The sequence below is a fragment of the Hesperophylax consimilis genome, chromosome 1, assembly GCF_061612785.1.
Source record: "Hesperophylax consimilis isolate HC1 chromosome 1, BYU_Hcon_1.0, whole genome shotgun sequence".
Taxonomy (NCBI): Eukaryota; Metazoa; Arthropoda; class Insecta; order Trichoptera; family Limnephilidae; genus Hesperophylax; species Hesperophylax consimilis.
Window position 1 is genome coordinate 41,108,443 of NC_142836.1, and position 22,129 is coordinate 41,130,571.

The following is a 22,129-nucleotide window of genomic DNA, read 5'->3' on the forward strand; positions in this document are numbered from 1 at the left end:
ACATCGTTTGTGTAGATATTTTCGGTTATTCGGCCGAGTCCGAACTGTGTTCGTGTTTGGTTTGCATATTTTTTCTATCTAAACTACATGTCCTTTTCGTGAGGTGATAAGCTTAGCACGCGTCCAAAGTCGCGGTATGGAAAGCGTTCATAAGTAATTTCCCTTCTCATGAAATCATAAGAACTTTGCTTCCATGTATTTTATGGGAATAAACCAGTGGTGAATATACTTTTAACTAATAATATTCCATAAGACAGCTATAGAGCCATTTTTGTAAGGTTTATCAAATTGAATAATCTACAAACATCACTTCACCTAGTGTTGATGCATTGAAACTTGCAGGAAAACAAAGGTTCGTGATATGATACATGTTATCAGATGTGTTTTATGAAGTCAATGAAAATAAGTAATAAAAATTATACTCTTTAGGTGCGACACTATCAAGCATAGAAGTGTTTGCGTTGTGACACAAAACATACACAATACAAAACTTGACTTCTCTGTCTGCTGTGTCGTATCGCGTCTCTGACTAAAAGACATAATATGTTTACATTATCATATCGCATCTCCTCAAACATATTACTTAGACTATGGAGTATATCACATTCCACTAATCTGCAAATTCACCAGATCAACAAGAACTTAATTTAGTTGAGTAGCCACTCCTCACCCATTCTATATCTACTGCTTCTTCTTCATTCATTTACATTAATTACAACAAGAACATTAACATAAGTAATATATAATGTAACAAGAATACAAACCTCTCTCGTTCTGTTGAAATAACATCGCTCCCACGAACAGATGCACTCTTAGAATCTCGTGACACAGATTCACCTTTCCTTGAGTTTGACACAATTATGACTGAGTCCACACTGTCGTTATCATCGTCCCATGGTGAGAAGTCTGAGCCGCTGGAATTAAAAAGGAGGAATTATTCTTCCTGCTATTCGTCAAATCACAATGCAAAAACTTCTATGCTTGATAGTGTCGCACCCAAAGAGTATAATTTTTATTACTGATTTTCATTGACTTCACAAGATTATTATTAAATTTGATTTTAATTTAATTAAAATAAAAATAAAAAAATTAAAAAAAGACTTCCCAAGACATATCATGAACTTTTGTTTTTCATGCATCAACACTAGGTGAAGTGATATTTGTAGATTATTCATTTTGATAAACTTTACAAAAATGGCTCTATAGCTGTCTTATGGAACATTATTAGTTAAAGTTAGGACGCGTGCTAAGCTTATCACCTCACAAAAAGGACACATATTTAAGATAGGAAAAATATGCAAACCAAACACGAACACAGTTCGGAATCGGCCGAATAGCCAAAAATATCCAGAAGGACTGCTTTAATTTGCATTACAAATATTTTTCCTTAACAAAATATTTCATAGTGCTGGTATCACTGCTAGAGCAGTAGCTGTATCTAGCGTCCCAACCCCGCAATTGACTACTCCCCACCGTCGTTACACCGCGAGTACCATTAGTAAATTCGAGTTTTAATCAACATCTCCACAGCAACAACTGAACACCGATATACAGATTACGAAGTTCTGTAAATCGCGAGGATATATTCCAACCTCTCTGATGACAAAAAACTTTTCTACATCTTCTTCTTCAATGATATAACAATATGTATGTATTTGTAAATGTAAATAAGTATGTTAGTCGTAAGTATCTAGTTTTTCTTGCAAGTCATATTATAGCAATATCTTGTATTAATACAATAAAATAAAAAAATTTCAACGGCTCTTCTAATATTTGGTAAGTACAGTAGAACCTCGTTAATTCGAAATCCATGTGACATCAAAAATCAAATTTAGAATTGAAAAATTCCCACGTAATTCGAAATTTGGTGAAAAAAAAAAATACGCTGAAAATCGATTTTCTCGGCCGCCTCTTCAAATCCGGGTGCTATTTTAGGAGTAAATTAAATAATACCAATTATTTCTTTATTTTCGCAGCCGACTACCGTAGCGGCCGGCCCTTTAAATTCAGATAAATTAAATTCAAATTAAAAAAAAAAAATTCGTAAAAATGCTATATATTTATGCGTAAATCGAGATTTCGCGGCCGATTTTGGTTAAGGCCTACCCTTTAAATTGAGATATTCGTAAAAATACAATATATTTCCGTGTAAATCGAGAATGCGCGGCTGATTTCCGTCGCGGCCGATTTCCGTCGCAGCCGATTTCCGTCGCGGCCGACCCTATAAATTCAGATATTTGATGTAAATTCGTAAGTTTGTCGGCAGTTTTTCGTTGCGGCCGGCCTTTTAAGTTTAGATATTTGAAGTAAATTCGTAAAAATATGTCATATTTTAGCGTGAATCGAAATTTTCAGCCGATTTTCGTGGCTCCGTATTTTTTAACTCGGATATTCGAAGTAAAGTTAGTAAAATACAATATATTTCCGTGTAAATTGTAATTTCGCGTCCGATTTCCGTCGCAGCGGGCCCTTTAAAATTCAAATATTCGAAATAAATTCGTAAATATACTATACATTTAGGCGTAAATCGAAATTTCGCGGCCGAGTTTCGTCGCGGCTGACCCTTTAAATTCAGATATTTTGTGTAAACTCGTAAAACTACGATATATATCCGCGTAAAACGTATTTTCTTGGCCCTTCGAACTAGGATATTCAAAATAAATTTGAAAAAATACGACATTCCAGTGTAAATCGATTCAGATGTACAAAATAATAATACCAATTAGCACGATGTATAACCACGTAAAAATACATTTTTCGGCATTTACCACATTTACCGCCACGGCTGACTATTAGATTCAGATTTACGAAATATTATGATTTATTTTCGCAAAAATCAAATTTTTTCGAATTCCACAAACAATTTTTCGTGCGCGGACAAAAATAAATTTCGAATTAGGAATTAAAAAACCATTTTGTGTGAAAAAAATTTTATGCGGAAATTTTTTTGGCGAGAATTTCGAATTATCGGGGTCTTACTGTACTGCGATTGCTAGGGCCCCGTGTGACCCGTGCAGGCACCTCAGGCCGGTGGCCTTGAGCTCACGCTCCACGTGCGATAAGGTAAAGACGGAATTGCAAGGGGGCCCAGATCCCCAGTACATCAGCAAGCAAGAGCATGTATATGATAGTTTTTGACCCTCCTGAACATTATTACAAATGGTTCATTAAATTTAAAATACTCACTCGTCTCCTGCTTTGGAATTTTTTGGAGGGGATTCAAAGCGCCTTTCCTTACTTCTAGGAGGTCTGGATTCCTTCTCCACTGGTCTGTTTGTCTGGTAATTCCTCTTATTATCTCTGCCATCCCTACCATCTCTGGCGTCCCAGCCAATTCTACCATCCCTTCCATCTTTTCCGTCTCTCCCATTCCTGTCATACATCTCATCCCGACCTTCTCTGGGGAAGGACTGTTGGAAATCTGGCTTTTCTTTACTTAGCATCTCGCGTCTTCTATCCATGGATGGAGGGGAAGCATTGCGTGGCCTGTCTGTATTCTCCCGAGGAGAGCTGAAATTTACCAGTACAACAACAAACTTAATTACCTTATACAATACATATTTTATGAACTTATCAGACCTCTGGTATAATCTGTCAGAAGGTTTGAGGAATTCCGTTTTGCAATAAAATCCAAATACAAATATTTCTGAATGTATGTGAAAACTAAAAACTGTTTTTGAAAGATGATGAAATACACTTTCAAATTTTTTATCAGAATTAAACAAATAATTTTTTTTTAATGCAAACATAAAAAGTTTTAAAAATGGCTCCCTATAAATTTTTACTGAACTAAAATTAGTTTTAATGAAAACAAAAAAAACACACATTTTATTAGTCAAATGTCTTATAAACATTAGTCGCCTCACTTTTTTCCATTTTGTATTAAAATAATTATAATAAAAATTCATGAAACTTCATGAATTTTTTTCTCATGTGCGGTCGGAACTAGTGATGGGCATGATCTAAGTATTTAAGTTGAAACATCCATCATGAAACATTATTCACCAGTTTCCCGCTTATGCTACGAGTTTGTGTACACCGTCGTGTATATTCTTTTTTTTACACTTACAAAAAAAGTAAAACAAAAATGTAATTTTTTTTCTTTTTGTCGCAGGTCTCAAGAGGTTAAACCAGTTGTAAAAATAATACGGTTCCATGATAACTCAACACAGTGACAATTCAACACACTTTAAAAAAAGTGATATAAAGTCATTAGAAAAGATGAAAACAAATTTTTTTAACCCAACCTAACCTACTTAACCCAGTTAATAAAGTTTTTGTTTCATCACTTTCCATGACTTTATGTAACTTTTTAAAGATGTGATGAATTATCATTGTGATGATTTATCCGGTCACCAAATAATACATACCGTCACCTTACTATGAAGACCTTGTAAGTCCGATTTTTGGCTAAATTGAAGTTTATTCTATAATTTTTTTTAATAAATCCCATTAAAAGCTCTTAACCCTACGAATTATATTCGTCCATCTATTGTCTAATTTCAAAAGCTTGTAAGTAATTGTCGTTGAGAATTGGAATTAAAACCACACAAGTCTCAGCTAGTCACATAAGCGAATTGTTGGCACGGTAGCAGCGGCTGTCAGTACCCAATTAAAATCCCGTTTTAGAAGTTAAATTGCAATGATAACAAAGGATAAATTTTGCCGTAAAAAGGTGAGCAAGTTATTCTGTTCAATTAATGACTAATAATTACAATGTTCAGTCTTCAAAATTATGATTTTAAACACAAGAAACAAATAACCTTTCTTTTTTAATAACCTTATAATCGTATAAGGTTATTAATCGTTTGTGTGCTGGGCCTTTTTCATAATATGTACTAAAATTGCGTGTTAAACAGGAAAAAAATTATTCCAATCCTACGTATTCTTATTGAACGTATTTTTGCTGTGAAATCACGGCTCGCAATTCACTGTTTTTGTAATTGAAATAAGCGATTTTTTTTAAATAACGCACGGGTCAATCCGCACCAAATCATCCAGGCCATGTCACCCACCATCTCAGATTTTGATGAAACTTTAAATTTTTAATCCTTCCATATAGATAAGAAAATATACCAAATTTTACCTTCCTACCTCAACTCGTTTTTTTTTATGGGCAGTTGAAGTTTGGGCAAAATAAGCGTTTTTACATATTCCGAGCACTCCGGAAGAGCTTGTACCTTCAATGAAAAAAAATTGTATCTTTGTCATTTATAGTGCAAATGCAATGAAAATTTTCAATATTATCAAGAAAACTATGCTGATTGCAGAAAAAAATAAATAAACCCTTTACATTTATCTACTTGACTTTAAAAAATTACCAAAAGTAATTTTTTAAGTAATTTTTTGGGACGGAAAAGGTACTTTACAAAAAAGCAATATCTCGGGAAGGTACAGTGTTAATGAAGTAATTTTTTTTTTATTCATATCTACAAATAGCATAGAATCACATACAAAAATAAAATTCATGGCATTTTACTTGCTTCAATAAATAAAATCCATTTTAAACTTTTTTCAAACTTTTTGTAATTTTTTTTTATTCTTATCTACAATAAACATAGTACAACCTAAAAAAATAAAACTCCTGGTATTTTGTGTGCTTCACAGTGTAGAAACGTTTTTAAAATAAGAAATCTTTATCATACAGAATTGTTCTAGGTTTTTTTAAATCTAGATACAAAAATAAATAAAATCCATTTTAAACTTTTTTCAAACTTTTTGTGATTTTTTTATATCTATTTTTAGTTTGTAATTGGGCAAGTTATAGTTTAGGTATATAGCTAGTAATATAGGTTGAATGAATGGACTAATATCAAAGAAACAGTCCTAGAGACAAGTCACTACATGGAAATGATGTATCTGCAACAAGAACAAGACAGAACATGAAAATCAGTGTTGCCAACTCGAATTTTAAAGTAGAGCTAGGCGAAACCCAAAAAAGAGCCAAAAAGGAGCTAAAATTTTGAAAGTGACATAAAGCATGGGGGGGGGGGGGGTTGTTAGAGAATTTCAGAGAAGAAAAATTTGGGGGCGGAATGCAGAATTTTTGACAAAAAAAAAACTTGCCTTTTGTCCTTCTTGTTGGCTGCTTTTGAACAACTCATAACAAACACTCAACAATACACTTGTTTGTTTTTATAATTTTCAAAACACAATTATTTTTGATAATATCGAAGTCTTCAGGATATTTTTATTGCTTTTTTATAATTTTTTTTGTTAGGCAGCGACTAGTCCTCTAAAAAATCTAAGCAGTCATCCGGTTCCAGTTCCTGTACCATCGCACTGCTAGAACCGGCTTCATCAGGATTTTTTTCATATACAGCCATTGTTCCAATTTTTTTTAACTTCTAGGGGAAGTTCATAATCCTCGCAACATTTGTTGTGTCGCCTGAGCCCCGATCGAATTGTTAAAATCGAATTAACCATGTCATTGCCAAGTGTATTTCTAGTTTTATTTTTTACTTGTGCAGGAGTTCGGGGAATCTCTTTTTTTGGGAAGTCCTCGTTATTTTGGAATATTATTGCAAATATAATTTTTTTTTAATATTATTTCACGTGAATAAGAGCTGAAAAATCTGAAAAACGAGCTAAGAAGCTAAATGACTTTTTTTGGAGCTGACGACGTCGATTTAGAGCCAGATCTAGCTCTAAAGGAGCTGAATTGGCAACACTGATGAAAATTACTATCTGCCTCATCACTAAGTTTGCAGGATACTACATGCTTTGTTTCCTCTGACATGCTTAGTTCTGAGTCAGCTTCAAAGCAGTGATCATCTATATAAATACAGTAGTTGTTTCATGTTATGGTGTACGTTGTTAAAATGTCTCTAATCGAAACAAGTTTAGTTAAATGTAGTGTGGGACAACATAATGGTACTGAATGTCACAAAAAAAGTTATACTAAGTCAGAGAAATTAACGAGTGTGGATTTGTTAAGTGAATTTGAAAAAAAGCTTATTCAACAAAGAAGTTTTGTATCTACAGACTTGGTTTTCAACATTTGTGAGCACCACAGAATATTTAACTTAAATAAATAAGAAACATTTCAAAAAGCTTGTTTTGACCCGTTCCAAAGCCACAAAAGGAAAATTACAAAAACTTTAAGAACAGTATCCTTGGAATTTTCAGAGAACATTAATACCATTCTAAAAGTAACTAATAAAGCAATCCCTGGACAAAAAATTTGTAATGCATGCAGAGCAAAAATTAGTAAGAGCCAAAACCTTAACAATGAAATTGAAGAGCTTAACACTTTTCAAGAAGACATAAGTGAAGTTGAAAATGTTTTAAACAAAGAATTTTTTTTACAAGAAATCAACACTTCTTTAACTGACATTGGAGAATCTCCATTTAAACTACATGCAATACCATCCCACAGTAAGTCTAGTTACGCTAAACGGAAGTTAGATTCTGCTTGTTCAACCTTAACCGGTAAACTGTGGCTCGACCGCCGGCGGGCTTTTTTGAAATCCGGCGGTTTTTTTTTTTTTAAATGCGATTTTAACCCTTATGTATAAAGAATTTGTATGAAGTAAAAGGTCAGAATCGCTTGCGCCAAGTTCGGACTAGAATTAGCTTTTTGTTTGATGGGGCTACGAGCCCTGTACGTGTAAATATAAATTATCTATGGTAAAGTGGCGTCGCTTGTTTTATGAGTTTTTTTCCAACGGTCGGTTTCTGAGTGAGCGTTAGCTAAAAACGAGATTAATCAGTTAATTCAACAAATAAACGTAAGTAATTGTGTTTTTATACATAGTTCATTGACCAAGTAATGTGTTTTGATAAATATAAATCATTTTTGATATTGTAAATTTATAAAAGATGACGTAAAAGTTCGCAAAAATTTTGCAGGAACAATTTTTACTTTTTGGATGGAGTTATGTACATGATATATTACATTATTTGGAGTTATTCGTCTATCATTGTATGGAAAAAACAATTGTTATTATAAAGTATTTTCTGTCCCTATGAGCGCCATAGAATAAACGAGATGGGACTATATTTTATGTCGAAAATTAAATTTACGGACGCTTAGGTCATGACAGTGGGAGAGACAACACGATGAATATTATATGTTTTACAGAGATGGTGACATAAACAAATGTCGGTTTTTCATTTTACACGCTTGTAGTGTGTGGAGCAATGGTTGTTTTTCAATTAGATAGTTCGGGAAAGGTTTGGAATAATTATTTATGTTCTTATCGATTTAGAATTAAGCTGAAGAATGAAACAAAACAAAAAACTCTTATTTTCTTTACTTTAATGTTGTGCATAACTACATTAAAACTTAATATCTTAAAAATAATTTGCCGAACATGGATTGTGTATTTATTTCCAATTTACTATACAGTAGAACCCCGTTAATTCGAACCCCGATAATTCGAAAAAACGCGTAACTCGAAATTTTCGCCAAAAAAATTTCCGCAGAAATTTTTTTTTAATTCGAAATTCGTTAATTCGTAATTCGAAATTTATTTTAGTCCGCGCACGAAAATTTGTTCGTGTAATTTCGAAAAAAATTGATTTTTGCGAAAATAAATCATAATATTTCGTAAATCTGAATCTAAAAGTCAGCCGTGGCGGTAAAACGCCGAAAAATGTATTTTTACGTGGTTATACATCGTCCTAATTAGTATTATTATTTTGGAAATCTGAATCCATTTACACTGGAATGTCGTACTTTTTCAAATTTATTTCGAATATCCGAGTTTGGAGGGCCTAGAAAATACGTTTTACGCGGATATATGTCGTAGTTTTACGAGTTTACACCAAATATCTGAATTTAAAGGGTCGGCCGCGGCGAAACTCGGCCGCGTAATTTCGATTTACGCGTAAATGTATCGTATATTAAGAATTTATTTCGAATATTTGAATTTCAAATGGCCCGCTGCGACGGAAGTCGGCCGCGAAATTTCGATTTACGCCCAAGATTCTTAAAAAGTTATATAAAAACCTCCTAACCAAAATTAACAATATTTTTTATATTTGAACACTAAGGATAATGTCGGTAATACTGTAAGCTTGCGAAACAAATTTAATTTGTATTTTTATTTCTCAAAATAATATTTTTTTTTTCAATCAATATTTTTCTAAAACAGACTTACGAGGTCTTAATAGTAAGGCGACGATATGCACATTTCTTTGAACGGAAACATTTTATTCCTTGGTATTCATTATTATCAATGGCAAATTCATTGTTAAATTAAAAAAAATAATGAATGTTTTTTACCTCAATACGGTGGTTGGTTTATCATCAATAAATTTAAAATAACTGGAGAATTCTGGCTCTTCTGTAGAAAGGTTGAGCAGCCGACAGTGCTCCATCTTCAGAGCCTCAACCTTGGCCAAGTGCAGTTCCTTCATGCGCTTTCCCCAGAACAGTATCCACTCCGGTTTAAAATCATATTGGTTCACGTCTGCATTTGCTGGTGGAACAAAAATACCAATTCAACATCTACTGATATAACACACAAACAATAAATCACCAGAAGGCTACAACTAACTAACTAACTAACCATCACGCCGTTTCCCCGCAGGGGTAGGCAGAGAGGACGGACCGCCAAACAACTCGGTCTTGGCACACACTTCTTGCCTCATTCACATTCATACATCGTCTCATACATACTCTTCTATTGTTCCGACTCTTGACATGGCCCGACTCAAGTATCTGATTCACTTGGTCATGCCATGTCTTCCTCGGGCGTCCCCGACTTCTGCTACCATTCACATTTGCATCGTATATTCTCTTTACACTCCTTTCTTCGCTCATTCGCTCTACACGCCCAAACCATCTAAGCGTCCCTTTCTTGATCTTACTCATTACGCTTACATCAGCCTTGCACTCTTTGCGGATATCCACATTCCTCACACGATCATACATGGTTTTACCACACATACGCCTCAGGGATCTCATTTCAACAGCATTCAATCTACTTTCATCCTTTCTTTGCCAGTTCCATGCCTCACTTCAATACATCAGGGTAGTTACCAGCACTCCATTGTGGACTGCTAACTTCGCAACAAAACAAAACACTTTCACTTACAAAGTCAATTTCATGCTGAAATCTTTCCACATAGCCAAAGATTAAACCAGACATTAATTAATAATAATATTTGGTTGATTTTTATAGGGCTGTTTTTGTGCAAAATTACCTCAAGGACGTTATACAAATATTTATTACATTTCTACAATGATCTGATGTTATTACTAACTTTAGACTAGTCAAACTATTATCAATTTATGTTTAACAGATTGCATCCACCTGTTCGTTGATCACTAATACAAAACTATATGTACAATGTATTTGATTGATGAACGTGATGCTAGAATGTACATATGTTATTATTCTTATTTATTTATATTGTTTACAGGCAATCACAAATCACAAATAACATTAAACTGTATTATATTATATAACTATACCCATGTAACTGCATTGATTTGCAATAAAATTATGCAATTTTAAGTCCTTGACACATTTCTTTTATTAATTTTCAGATAAAATATCAACCTGTGAAATGATCTGGATTATTATTATTTTTGAAAGCAAATTTAAATAATGATTAACTATAAATAGGTTAACTCTTATTCACACCAAAAAACCCATGTGATTCATTAAATACTGTATCTAAGTATGTATTATATATTTAAGGGATAATTCTAGAAGTGCCCGTGCGTCTCAATATACAATAGGGAATTCTCGTGCATTTTGTAAATAATTTATTTCAATAAAGATAATTATTTTATTATGTGCCTCTTTTTTTCTTTTTTTTTTAAATGCATTTTCAATTTTTTGTAGTTGTTTTAAAAATTGCGTGCTATTTCGGCTCTGAAAACGGTCATGCGCCATTTTGACCGCTACGTCACAAGTGCTACGTCACACCTTTGCCGCTGCCGCCGCCATCGGTTTGCAGGATCTACTCGGGCCGGTCAACAGTGACGTCATTGTTCGCCCTTGAACGCTTGATCAATCACCGGGCGTTTTTAGCTGCATTGAAATATTTCGTTCACGCCTGTTTTTAAAGTCATTATAACTTTAATAAATGATTTTTGAAAATTATAAAAACTATGTATTCTTGTGTCTGAAGTGTTTCTACATGTGAATAATTAATAATAAGTGATTTTTTGGTGTGAAGAGAATTCCCTATTATGTGGAAACATTACTTTGAAATACAATATGGCTGTCATAGATTCTTGCACTTTAAAAATAGGGGATATTTTAGAGAACTATCAGGCACACAAATTACCAAAATCGGACATAGGCACTTCTAGCATTAACCCACAAATATGTATAATATAATATTATTATAAATATTAAGATATCTGAAATCAAAACATAACCTAAAATAAAGTACATTACAGAATTTTATTGTACCACTTCAAACAAGATGGTTAATCTTTTGAAAGAACTCGCAGGCAGAGCGCGGGTGTAAACTGTTGGCCTTGGACTTTGGAAATCTATCTATAGCACATATTGACACAATGTATGTGTTTTAGTACTATTTCATGGATCATGTTATATTAGCTGTTCACTGTTATATGATGGAAGATGATTAATATAATAATTCTCAGTAACTTTAGAGATTAGGTTTATTGTTTAACCCTGCACAAAGATAATGGATGCGTGATGCCTGTCTGAGCCAGGATATGAGAGAGAGATGAAGCATGTACATTGGCTTTCATACTGAACAGCCTATCTCTCGTACTGACAAAGTCAGATTCTCAACTTTCTAATTCCACATATCACAATACATGCGACATTAGTGCATAGCGACAGAATAACAGATAAAGTTAAAAGATTTCTACAAGGTGTAAGACAACTGTTAGAAGTAATCGTTGGAGAATAAATAATATTTACCAGCTTTAAGTTCCTTGTATCGTTTATTCCAGTATTTTTTCCACTCCTCTTGATAAAGGGGATGTTTTTCAGGATTTTTTTCATGATATTCCATAGTTTTTTTACTCATTCTCATACCATCTTCAATTCTCTTTTGCAACAGATCCAATTTGTATAATAATTTGTGCTGTCAAATTAAGAACAAAATAACATAATTAACTATCAAGTTAGGTTTAATGTAGGTTTTATTCAGTAATAAAATGATTAATAATTAGGAACTTACACTTTCAACTTCAGGAACTAATCGTAATGGTACTTCAACAGGTGGCCTGAAACAGAAATAATCAGCTCGACTTGAATGAGGAAACAATGCACCCAGCCTTTTCCATACTAACGGACTTCAGAGGATGCTGTGTGGAGGGTCCTTTTGAGGAGAGGAGGGAGTGAACATGGGTCTCGAGACACCGATGCCGAAGGGATCAATTACGCTAGTTCCTCAGAGCATCTTCCATTGAAATAACGATAGATTGTGACTGACCTGTAAGATGAGTTGTACTTGTCCCTGGGGTGCTGGTGGTAGTGCGGGGACCTACTCCTTCGGGGAGACCTCTTCACAGGAGATCTCCTCACGGGAGAGCGGCTCCTGCCCCTCTCCCTCTTGTCCTCTCGAGATCCACTTCTGTCTCTATAATTTCTCTCCCTACTATTTCCAGGGCGGAAAGGTTCTCTGGGGTTGAACCTTTTCATGAACCGTTTGTTGAAGCCACGCCCATCGGAATTGTGGGAGTCACTGGGTGGGGAAACAGGCTCCAACTTATTTCTGGGAGCGTACAAACCTAAAACAACAAATGACAAACATAGAATCAATGCATATCACAGTTAACTAAGTTTATAAGTTTAAATGCTGGTATATCGCTAAAATACCTTTAACATAGTTTGATGGCTCTGTTCTTGCATCACTTTTACGTGCTTTCAATGCATTTAAGTTTTCTCGCAAATCCTTTTCCTAGAAACAAATAAGAAATAAAGTTGAAAGTAGTTGCGGGAATAAACATAAATTAAAAGTAGGAAGGAAAGTATAAATGTAGTTACGGGGAAACAATGACTAAATAAAATACCATAACTACTCAAGCTTATTTGGACACATTTTGGCCATTTGCAAAACCTGCGAGCGTACGCTGGTCAAAATGTAGCCAATTTGAAAAAATTTTAAAAAAAAATAGGAGTGTTACAAAAGTTCCATTTGTAACTGTGATATTCACTGAGCAAACAGTTTAACACAGCAAATGGTTTCCCATGTAGAGTAGTAGTTGTACAGATGATTGATGTGAATAGTTATGGAAAGTAGTGTTGAAATGATTACCTCTTGAGCTTTGTCCAAACTCATTGCAGTGGATTTTATAGAAATTTTGATTGTATCCTTTATATTGACTGTGCGTTGTTGTTGAACTGTTTTGGGAGGAGAAGGAAACTTCATATGTATTCTGAAAACACAAAAATACACATTTGAAAACTTTGTTCAAAAAATATTTACCCAATTAAACTTAATTATTAAATATTATCTTTCATTCTTTTAAAAAAAAAAAATTATTATATGTACTGAAGTTCTAACCACTTGTATAGGAATCATATTGAAGTCAACTGATAAAAGTTTGGTTTGGTCAATATTAATACATCTCCAATACCTATTAACCCCTAAAGCCTCTTACATTTTGCAGTGTACATCTCTTAGGAGAACTGTCAGATTACAGATTCTGTGGAAAATATTTTCGGATTAAATTTGATTCCAAATAAATTCGCTGTTTTTCTTACTACAGTAGAACCTCGTTAATTCGAAATCCAGCGGACATCAAAAATCAATTTTCGAATTAACGAATTTCCACGTAATTCGAAATTTTATGAAAAGAAAAAAAAAATAAAATACGCCGAAAATCGATTTTCTCGGCCGCCTCTTCAAATCCGGGTGGTATTTTAGTTGTAAATTCGTATTAATACCAATTATTTCTTTATTTTCGCGGTCGATTACCGTAGCGGCCGGCCCTGTAAATTCAGATATTCGCAATAAATTCGTAAAAAATGCTATATATTTACGCGTAAATCGAGATTTTGCTGCCGATTTCGGTCGCGCCCTACCCTTTAAATTGAGATATTCGTAAAAATACGATATATTTCCGCGTAAATCGAGATTTCGCGGTAATTTTCTGTCGCGGCCGGCCCTTTATTTCAAATATCTGAATTTGAATTCGTAAAAATACGATATATTTCCGCGTAAATCGAGATTTCGCGGTATTTTTCTGTCGCGGCCAGCCCTTTATTTCAAATATCTGAATTTGAATTCGTATAAATACGATATATTTCCGCGTAAATCGAGATTTCGCGATAATTTTCTGTCGCGGCCGGCCCTTTATTTCAAATATCTGAATTTGAATTCGTAAAAATACGATATATTTCCGCGTAAAACGAGGATTCGCGGCCGTATTCCGTCGCGGCCGGCTCTTCAAATTCAGATATTCGAAATAAATTCATAAAAATGTTATATATTTACGCGTAAATCGAGATTTCGCTGCCGATTTCGGTCGCGGCCTACCCTTTAAATTGAGATATTCGTAAAAATACGATGTATTTCCGCGTAAATCGAGATTTCGCGGTAATTTTCTGTCGCGGCCGGCACTTTATTTCAAATATCTGAATTTGAATTCGTAAAAATACGTTATATTTCCGCGTAAATCGAAAATGCGCGGCCGATTTCCGTCGCGGCCGACCCTTTAAATTCAGATATTTGATGTAAATTCGTAAAAATATGATATATTTCCGCGTAAATCGAATTTTATCGGCAGTTTTTCGTCGCAGCCGGCCTTTTAAGTTCAGATATTTGAAGTAAATTCGTAAAAATATGTCATATTTCGGCATGGATCGAAATTTTTCGGCCGATTTCCGTCGCGCCGTATTTTTTCAACGCGGATATTCGAAGTAAAGTTAGTAAAAATACGATATATTTACGCGTAAATCGAAATTACGCGGCCGAGTTTCGTCGCGGCCGACCCTTTAAATGCAGATATTTGGCGTAAACTCGTAAAACTACGACATATATCCGCGTAAAATGTATTTTCTCGGCCCTTCAAACTCGGATATTCGAAATAAATTTGAAAAAAATACGACATTCCAGTGTAAATCGATTCAGATTTACAAAATAATAATACTAATTAGGACGATGTATAACCACGTAAAAATACATTTTTCGGCGTTTTACCGCCACGGCTGAATTTTAGATTCAGATTTACGAAATATTATGATTTATTTTCGCAAAAATCAAATTTTTTCGAATTACACGAACAAATTTTCGTTCGGGGACAAAAATAAATTTCGAATTACGAATTAACGAATTTCGAATTAAAAAAAATTTTGTATGAAAAAATTTTTCAGCGGAAATTTTTTTTGCGAAAATTTCGAATTACGCGTTTTTTCGAATTATCGGGGTTCGAATTAACGGGGTTCTACTGTATTTCAAAATAAAATACTGTTTTTGAAAGCAGACGAAAGACTCTTTCAGATTTTAATATTACAATTCCACATATGCAATCAAAAATGGTAAAATTTATAATGCAAACAAAAATAACACTTTTAAATTTGCTTACCAATGGTTTTTACAATGTTAACTATAATTGCCACCTTATACGAAACTAAAAAAACATTAAAGGTATTATAAAAGTTATTTCCACTTCACTTTTTTGTTTAATCTATCTATCTTCTATATAAATAAAAACGTTAAAATTTTTAAATCTCCCAAAGTTCTTAACCAATTGCTTTGACACAGCATTGCATTCGAATACGCATGTGTTTTTATATAACTATATTATACAGATCTGACTTAAAAGCAACACTCGCTATTGTTTCTCTATCTGCACAGACAGACTGAACCACAGCAACATGTGGCGGGGTACAGCTGGTATAAAAATATATATTTAAAAATTTGCAAACCCAAATAACTGTTTCTAGTTGTTCCTGTGAAGAATATCTCCCAAAATTACCCAAGGGATTAATAAAAATGTTGTTAATATTCCTACACTATTGAAACTGTTATTTTGTGGAGGAATTTCATTGTACTAAAATAATTAAAACATATAAAAACTTAAAATAAATTTCATTAAGCTTGTGAAAGACAACGGCTTGGCCTATTTCAGCATATGGTTCGCCATACATTCCCATGGTGACCGGATAACTCAACAAAATGACAATTCAACACACTTATAAAAAGTATTATAAAGTTATGAAAAGTGATGAAACAAAAACTAGGTTAAATAGGTTACATATGTCACTATTTAACCTGGTTTTTGTTTCATCACTTTTTATCACCTTTAAAGGTGTATTGAATTGTCATTTTGAGGATTTATCATGGAACCCATTCCCATTGGGATTGTATGGCGAGCTATATTCTAAAATAGGCCAAGCCATGCTGCGTATAGCGTAATCTGTCAGACCCATTAATGTTTAAATACAATTTTTTTTAAAACACAAATAAATTAATAATAAAAACTTTATACATACAAACTTTCACTGGAAGGGATAGGCTGATTTTGTGATTCGTTTACTGGTGGCTCTGAAAACAAAATAATACAAAATAAATAAAAACTACGCCATGCTTATGTTTGAAAACACAACATTCATAATTTACAGTTTGTCAATAAATTTTAGACAAAAACGGAGGGTGCTGCGATAGTTTAAATGGCAAACCAAGATGGTTGAAAAGATAAAAAGACAATTTGATAAAAGTCTATGATCCAAGTCAAATGGTGTTCACAAACTAGTGGTAGTGGTACTTCCTGAAAGGAGATTATTCTACATAATTACAGCTTGAGCATTACAGAATTATTGACAGCTTGAGCACTTTTTTGATAGTTGGGCCTGATATTTTTTTAAATGTACTGAAATCTCACTACCCGGAGAATATATAAAATTTCTCTTAAAAAATGTTCATGGAAAAGTCACAAGTCATGCATCTAATCAGATGTCTAAACACAAAATAAATTTAAATGTCTACAGGTATATGCGATGTATATAATTATTATTTATTCATTTGTTTTTTCTTGTTTATTCCAGATCTCGGGAATAAACAAAAACAAAAAATTGTATCAATAATTGAAACTTCGCTCACATTAGTGATTATTTTACATTTACAAGTTTTGATAAAATGAAATAAAACTTTTTAACGTTTCTTTTGTTAAAAATTATTTTTTAATAAACAAGTTTTACAAAAGTCCAAAAATTTAATAATAAAGAGTTAACTCATACCACTCCTTTGTCGAGTGTGGCTCGACATTATATTTCTTACACCAACTCCTATGTCGAGTCATACTCGACATTATAGTAACGCAATTTCGAAAAATAATTTAAATTATCAAATGTATTTTTTTTTCTTTTAAACACTTTATATCTCATTCTGAATATTCCGAATACGCAAAATACATATATCTCGTCAAGTTTCGCCTTTTAGATAATTTTTAAAATCGTATTATTTTTAACCTTGTAAATGCACTGCGCAGTTATTTGGTTGCGACGCATGTAAGTAGGTAGGTACTTGCCTGTCTACCTGCGTAACAATAGGAAGCGCTGAGGGATTTCTCCCAACACATAACAAAGGATTCTTATACCTATTCACTTGTTATCACATAATATTTTGTTCTGTTTGTGTATTTGTTTTTACTGTTTTTAGTAGCAAATATTTCGTTAGTAGTGAATAAGGGCATATTAAGTTGTTAATTTTATATATTTCTATGTTTTTTGTACTCTATGTAAAGAAAGAGTAATAAAAATTACATATTTAAAAAATTTTTGTTTAACGTTTTATTGAGGCCACTTTTTATCCCTTTTTTGTAAATTAATTAAGGAGTTGGTAGTAGGTAATTAAAAAAAAAATTAGGAGTGCAAAGGGTTAATAAGGATTTTCCTAGTGAGGTGGATTATACCAAAAAAAAAATGTATGTTAATTTATTGGTTAATAAATAATTAAAAAAAAAAAAAAAAATACTAATGAAGAAAAATGATTTATTGTTATTTAAGATTGTGGTTAAGTCTGTGCTTATGTATGTAGATATGATACCCTGTTGCCAACATAATAACAAAGCAGCTAATAATACATTATAATTTAAGATGGATTTTTGTGTTTAGTTTGGTGTAGACGTCAATTATCGGATACAGAGAACTATTGAGCTTAACCCCGTCGTCTATATTAATTAGTAATTACGCATGCTCTATGTATTTTGGGCCTTCCCAGGAATTCAGGAATAAATCCAAAGTAATGGCTGGTTTCAATTAAATGCTCGGCAAATGCCGATTTGTCAGGGTGGCCGAGTTTACATGCTCGAAAGTGTTCTAATATTCTTTTAGAGATTGTCCATTCTGTCTGGTCTACATAAACCTTGTCACATCTGGAACAGCTGAGTTTATAAATTTCAAGAGGAAACTTGGTTTTTGCAGGCCTCAGTAAGTATTTGTATCTTGTATTTTTGTCGTGTTATCAATCTTGGCAATTCTGTCCATCATATTGTGAACATAAGGCAAGAAAGCGCAGCCTTTTGCTCTCAACTCTTGTTCACTTCATTGGTTGAACTTCTATCTATGTTTATTTTTATATTGATGTTTATTCGGTTGGAAGGTTTCATAAAATTGCATATATTCTTGTGATAGGTCGGGTTGACTCCATTTTTTTTTCTCAGTTATCCGCAGCATATCATACAGATGTGATAAATGAGGGGGTTCATAATACTCTGGTAGTTGACATCCTATTCTAATTTTGTAAATGTCATACTTCTCCCACAGTTACATTATATTATGTCTCTTTCTTACTTGGTCGACCCCAAGACTTTCAGAAGTACACTTCAACCACATGTATTGAGTAATTTTCATCTAGGATCGAGAAAGAAATGCGGTGAATTCCCCCAAATGCTTAAAGGGACACCTCGCAATATACCTTTGTGCGCTCCAGATTCTACACACTGAGAAATGCGTCAAAGGACTAAATTCGCATCGTTAGTCATTAGTAAATCACAAGCAGAGCGGTCGCCTTGGTATCTCATCAAAATTCGATCTTGAAAATGATACGAAATAAACATTTATATTTTATTTTTGCACTTGTAAATTGCTTTTATCTTTAAAGAATTCATTCATTTTGGTGAAGACAAAGCATGGGGCATTTTTTCTTTTAGTAGGTTTCGGGAATATCTGGTCGGGAGTGCCACTAAGGAAATTCCATATTATTGTTATTTGTTAACACATATTACTTATTATTTATAATTACATGAAAATGTTTTTTTTTTTTAATGTACATATCAAAGAAGGCATTTATTGAATACTAAAACTAAATAAACAAAAGTATGTGGAAATCTAAAGAAAAAGACAGATTCGAAACAATAAACTCTATGTGATGAATATGGACTGTTATCTCACCTCTTTGAGACAGTAACAAGATGTACTCCCCATCCACCAGGTCTTCGAAGGTTCCCCCATCTCTTTCGGAGAAGTGATGAGTTGAAGACGATGCTTTAATATATTTTGATCTGGAAAAAAAAAATTGTTGGGTTTAAAACTTGAGTGAGCTCAATTTTGTTATTCAGTTTATTTGAAATGATGTGTATCCATAAAATAAAGAAGAACACTAGAAATGCCTTCCAAGGTTTGAATGGAAAACAATGTCACCACTGACTGAAGTACCTTTTGGTTCTAGCCCATTTAACATGTGCTGTCTCTCTTACACTCGCCTGATCGTATATCGCCAACCCCTTTGAATTTCTAACGATGGTGAAACACAGTTCTGCATATGAAATCTAAGCAAAGTATGGTCTGACTTTTGGATCACGAGTTCTTTACTCTATGTGCGTATCGGATATTAAGACCCTGAAAACTGCGGGACTTCCAACTATTATTATTTTCTATTATAGGGTAAGGGAGCGCTTACAGAAAATCCCCGTTAGACAGAGTAGTACCTGTTCTTTACAAAGTCGTGGTTTTCAACAACGGTAGGTGGTAATCTTCCATAAGCTTGCTCTATGCAATTGCAGATGTTTTGTATCACTTGTACCGTTCCATGATACTTGTCACCATCCTTCAGATACACTTGCATGGCTCTATATGCAGTCGGGTAGTGATTTCGCTGAAAACAAACCAAAACTCCATTCATTTACAAACAAACGCAAACTGCTGATCAATAAGGGACTCCAGTGAAAAATATTATGGCTTAAAAAAACATATTCATATAGATCAAGGCTGCCCAACCTTTTTAACAGTTGGGCGAAATTGACGATTTTGAATCACTGGCGGGCCACTGAATACCTGACGGTTCCTATTTCCATGGGAGGGGGGGGGGTTGTTAGAGAATTTCTATAAAACATAATTCCCCACAAAAAAAATTCAAAATGAGTGCTCCCCACAAAATATTTGAAATCCATGGGGGGGGAGGGGGTTGTTACGGAACTTCGCTGAGAAAAAATTCCGCGCACCCAAAAACATCATATGTGATTCCCCACAACAATTTTTCGAATTCCATGGGGGGGGGGTGGCTACAAGATTCCATTTCGGACGCAAAAAATATTATGTCAAAAACCGGTGTATTTTTGTTTAAAAAGTAAGTTCAACAGGTTAGATTTTTTTCGTCGCTGATTCTCGTTCTGAGTAGCCTAAATAACGATAAATCGCCTTCGTTGGCAACACTGGTGACCGCGCGCAAGCTGCATTGTTTGTTTTACCGCGGGCCCGCGACACTTTTTCAAATTGGCGGGTTTTTTGAAAATGGTTTGATGCTGATGTCACCAGTCACAAACTCAGTACACAAGTTAACATCTATTTGTATAGATATTCAGACAATGAAACTCAGGTTTTGTTAGTATGTATTTAAAAGATTTCATTGTTGTTGTTTCATAGTGTTGACGAAATTGAAACATCATTTAGGCTCTCAATAAAACAAAATTATACAAGTCAGAGTCAGTGGGGTACAGGGGTGGAGCTAGTGGCTTTATAACTTACCAAGTAGTTGAGCTTGTGCTTGGTCCCAACAATGTGATTCACAATAGTGTTACTATCTCCCTTCTTCTCACAGAGAGTACAGAAGTAATGAATTGCGCCATAGTCACTTATGATTTCTAAGATGTACTCCAAACCTACTACTGGTGACCTGAAAATTTCAAATTATGTATTGCAAAAAACAAAAGACAATATTAATTAAATAAATACTACTGTTCATTTTTTCCATAACTACATATAGTGGTAGAAGTGAAGATAATAAAACCATTAAAAAAATATATTAGAGGGATATGGAATGTGGTTTGGTAAAACCCTTCAAGCCACAAAATGAAAACTTTTCAGGAGAAAATAAAAACGAATATTTACAGATTCGTAAAACCAAATATGTACCCTGTTATATTAATAATACCTCCAACTTCTGACATTTCACATACATTATGATAGCAGCATGCTACATTAATGTCTCCTAGCGGCGGGAGTTGTGTGCGATGGTTTTCTTTCATAAATTTTATGTGAAATATATTCTTTATTTTATGTTAATAAATTATAGAAATTGAGATTTTTTTTTTGTAATCTAACATACAACCTTACAGCTTTTTATCATTAATTATTAGCAAAAAACATTAAAGCGGCTATTAACGCTGTCTTTGATGGTTTAGAAAAGTTATTAAATTATTAACATTAATTCTATTTGTGTATGCTTTTTAATGTGGACCTAAAAAGCCCTGGACGGAACTATTTGAAAACAAGTTGAAGCCACGGAGTGAGAGGGAAGATGTATAAAAAATACTAAAAATGTATCCATTCCTTATCTCTTTAAATACCCCAAAAAAATCATAAGCCGTTGTAACTGCATTAAGAATACAAAAATAAAATATGTAGTTCATCATATACCACTTTGCATCCAAATCATTTCAAAAGTCACATAAGATAGCTACCAGGCAATTACCCCTCATCCTAGATTTGGCCTCAATGCCGCTCATACAAAATCTAACTAATGCTCTGTCAAGGGCCTTTTAGGTTCATGTGCTTTAATGAGGATTTTTTGATATTACAGGGTATTTATTATTTATGATAATTAATAATTTATTATTAATTCAATTTCCACAATTATAACTAACCTGTCTCAATGTTTTTTGGCACCCCGAAAACTCTGTAATTAGTACATTCGTAAACTGCACACACAGAACATACTTTTTGGGATATTTTATATATATATTTATCAATACATATTGATCAAAATACAAATTAGAAAGTGCAGAACACTGACCCCAAGTACT

The 22,129-nt window shown here is 33.6% G+C and overlaps 1 protein-coding gene across 5 annotated transcripts in view; it reads right to left on the reverse strand.

Moving 5' to 3' along the window:
• The window catches only part of LOC149426900 (uncharacterized protein CG7065-like), a 42,588-nt gene that overhangs the window by 10,139 nt on the left and 10,320 nt on the right, over positions 1-22,129 (reverse strand). For all 5 annotated transcript variants that reach the window (XM_089634135.1, XM_089634144.1, XM_089634110.1 and 2 more), the window contains 12 exons: positions 20,853-21,000; positions 19,817-19,983; positions 19,281-19,390; positions 16,383-16,434; positions 13,201-13,321; positions 12,762-12,843; positions 12,376-12,673; positions 12,121-12,166; positions 11,859-12,024; positions 9,230-9,425; positions 3,187-3,510; positions 765-914 (listed from right to left, as the gene is read on the reverse strand). In XM_089634135.1, the coding sequence (XP_089490261.1) occupies positions 765-914; positions 3,187-3,510; positions 9,230-9,425; positions 11,859-12,024; positions 12,121-12,166; positions 12,376-12,673; positions 12,762-12,843; positions 13,201-13,321; positions 16,383-16,434; positions 19,281-19,390; positions 19,817-19,983; positions 20,853-21,000 (1,860 nt within the window). The remainder of the gene's footprint in view (positions 1-764; positions 915-3,186; positions 3,511-9,229; positions 9,426-11,858; positions 12,025-12,120; positions 12,167-12,375; positions 12,674-12,761; positions 12,844-13,200; positions 13,322-16,382; positions 16,435-19,280; positions 19,391-19,816; positions 19,984-20,852; positions 21,001-22,129) is intronic.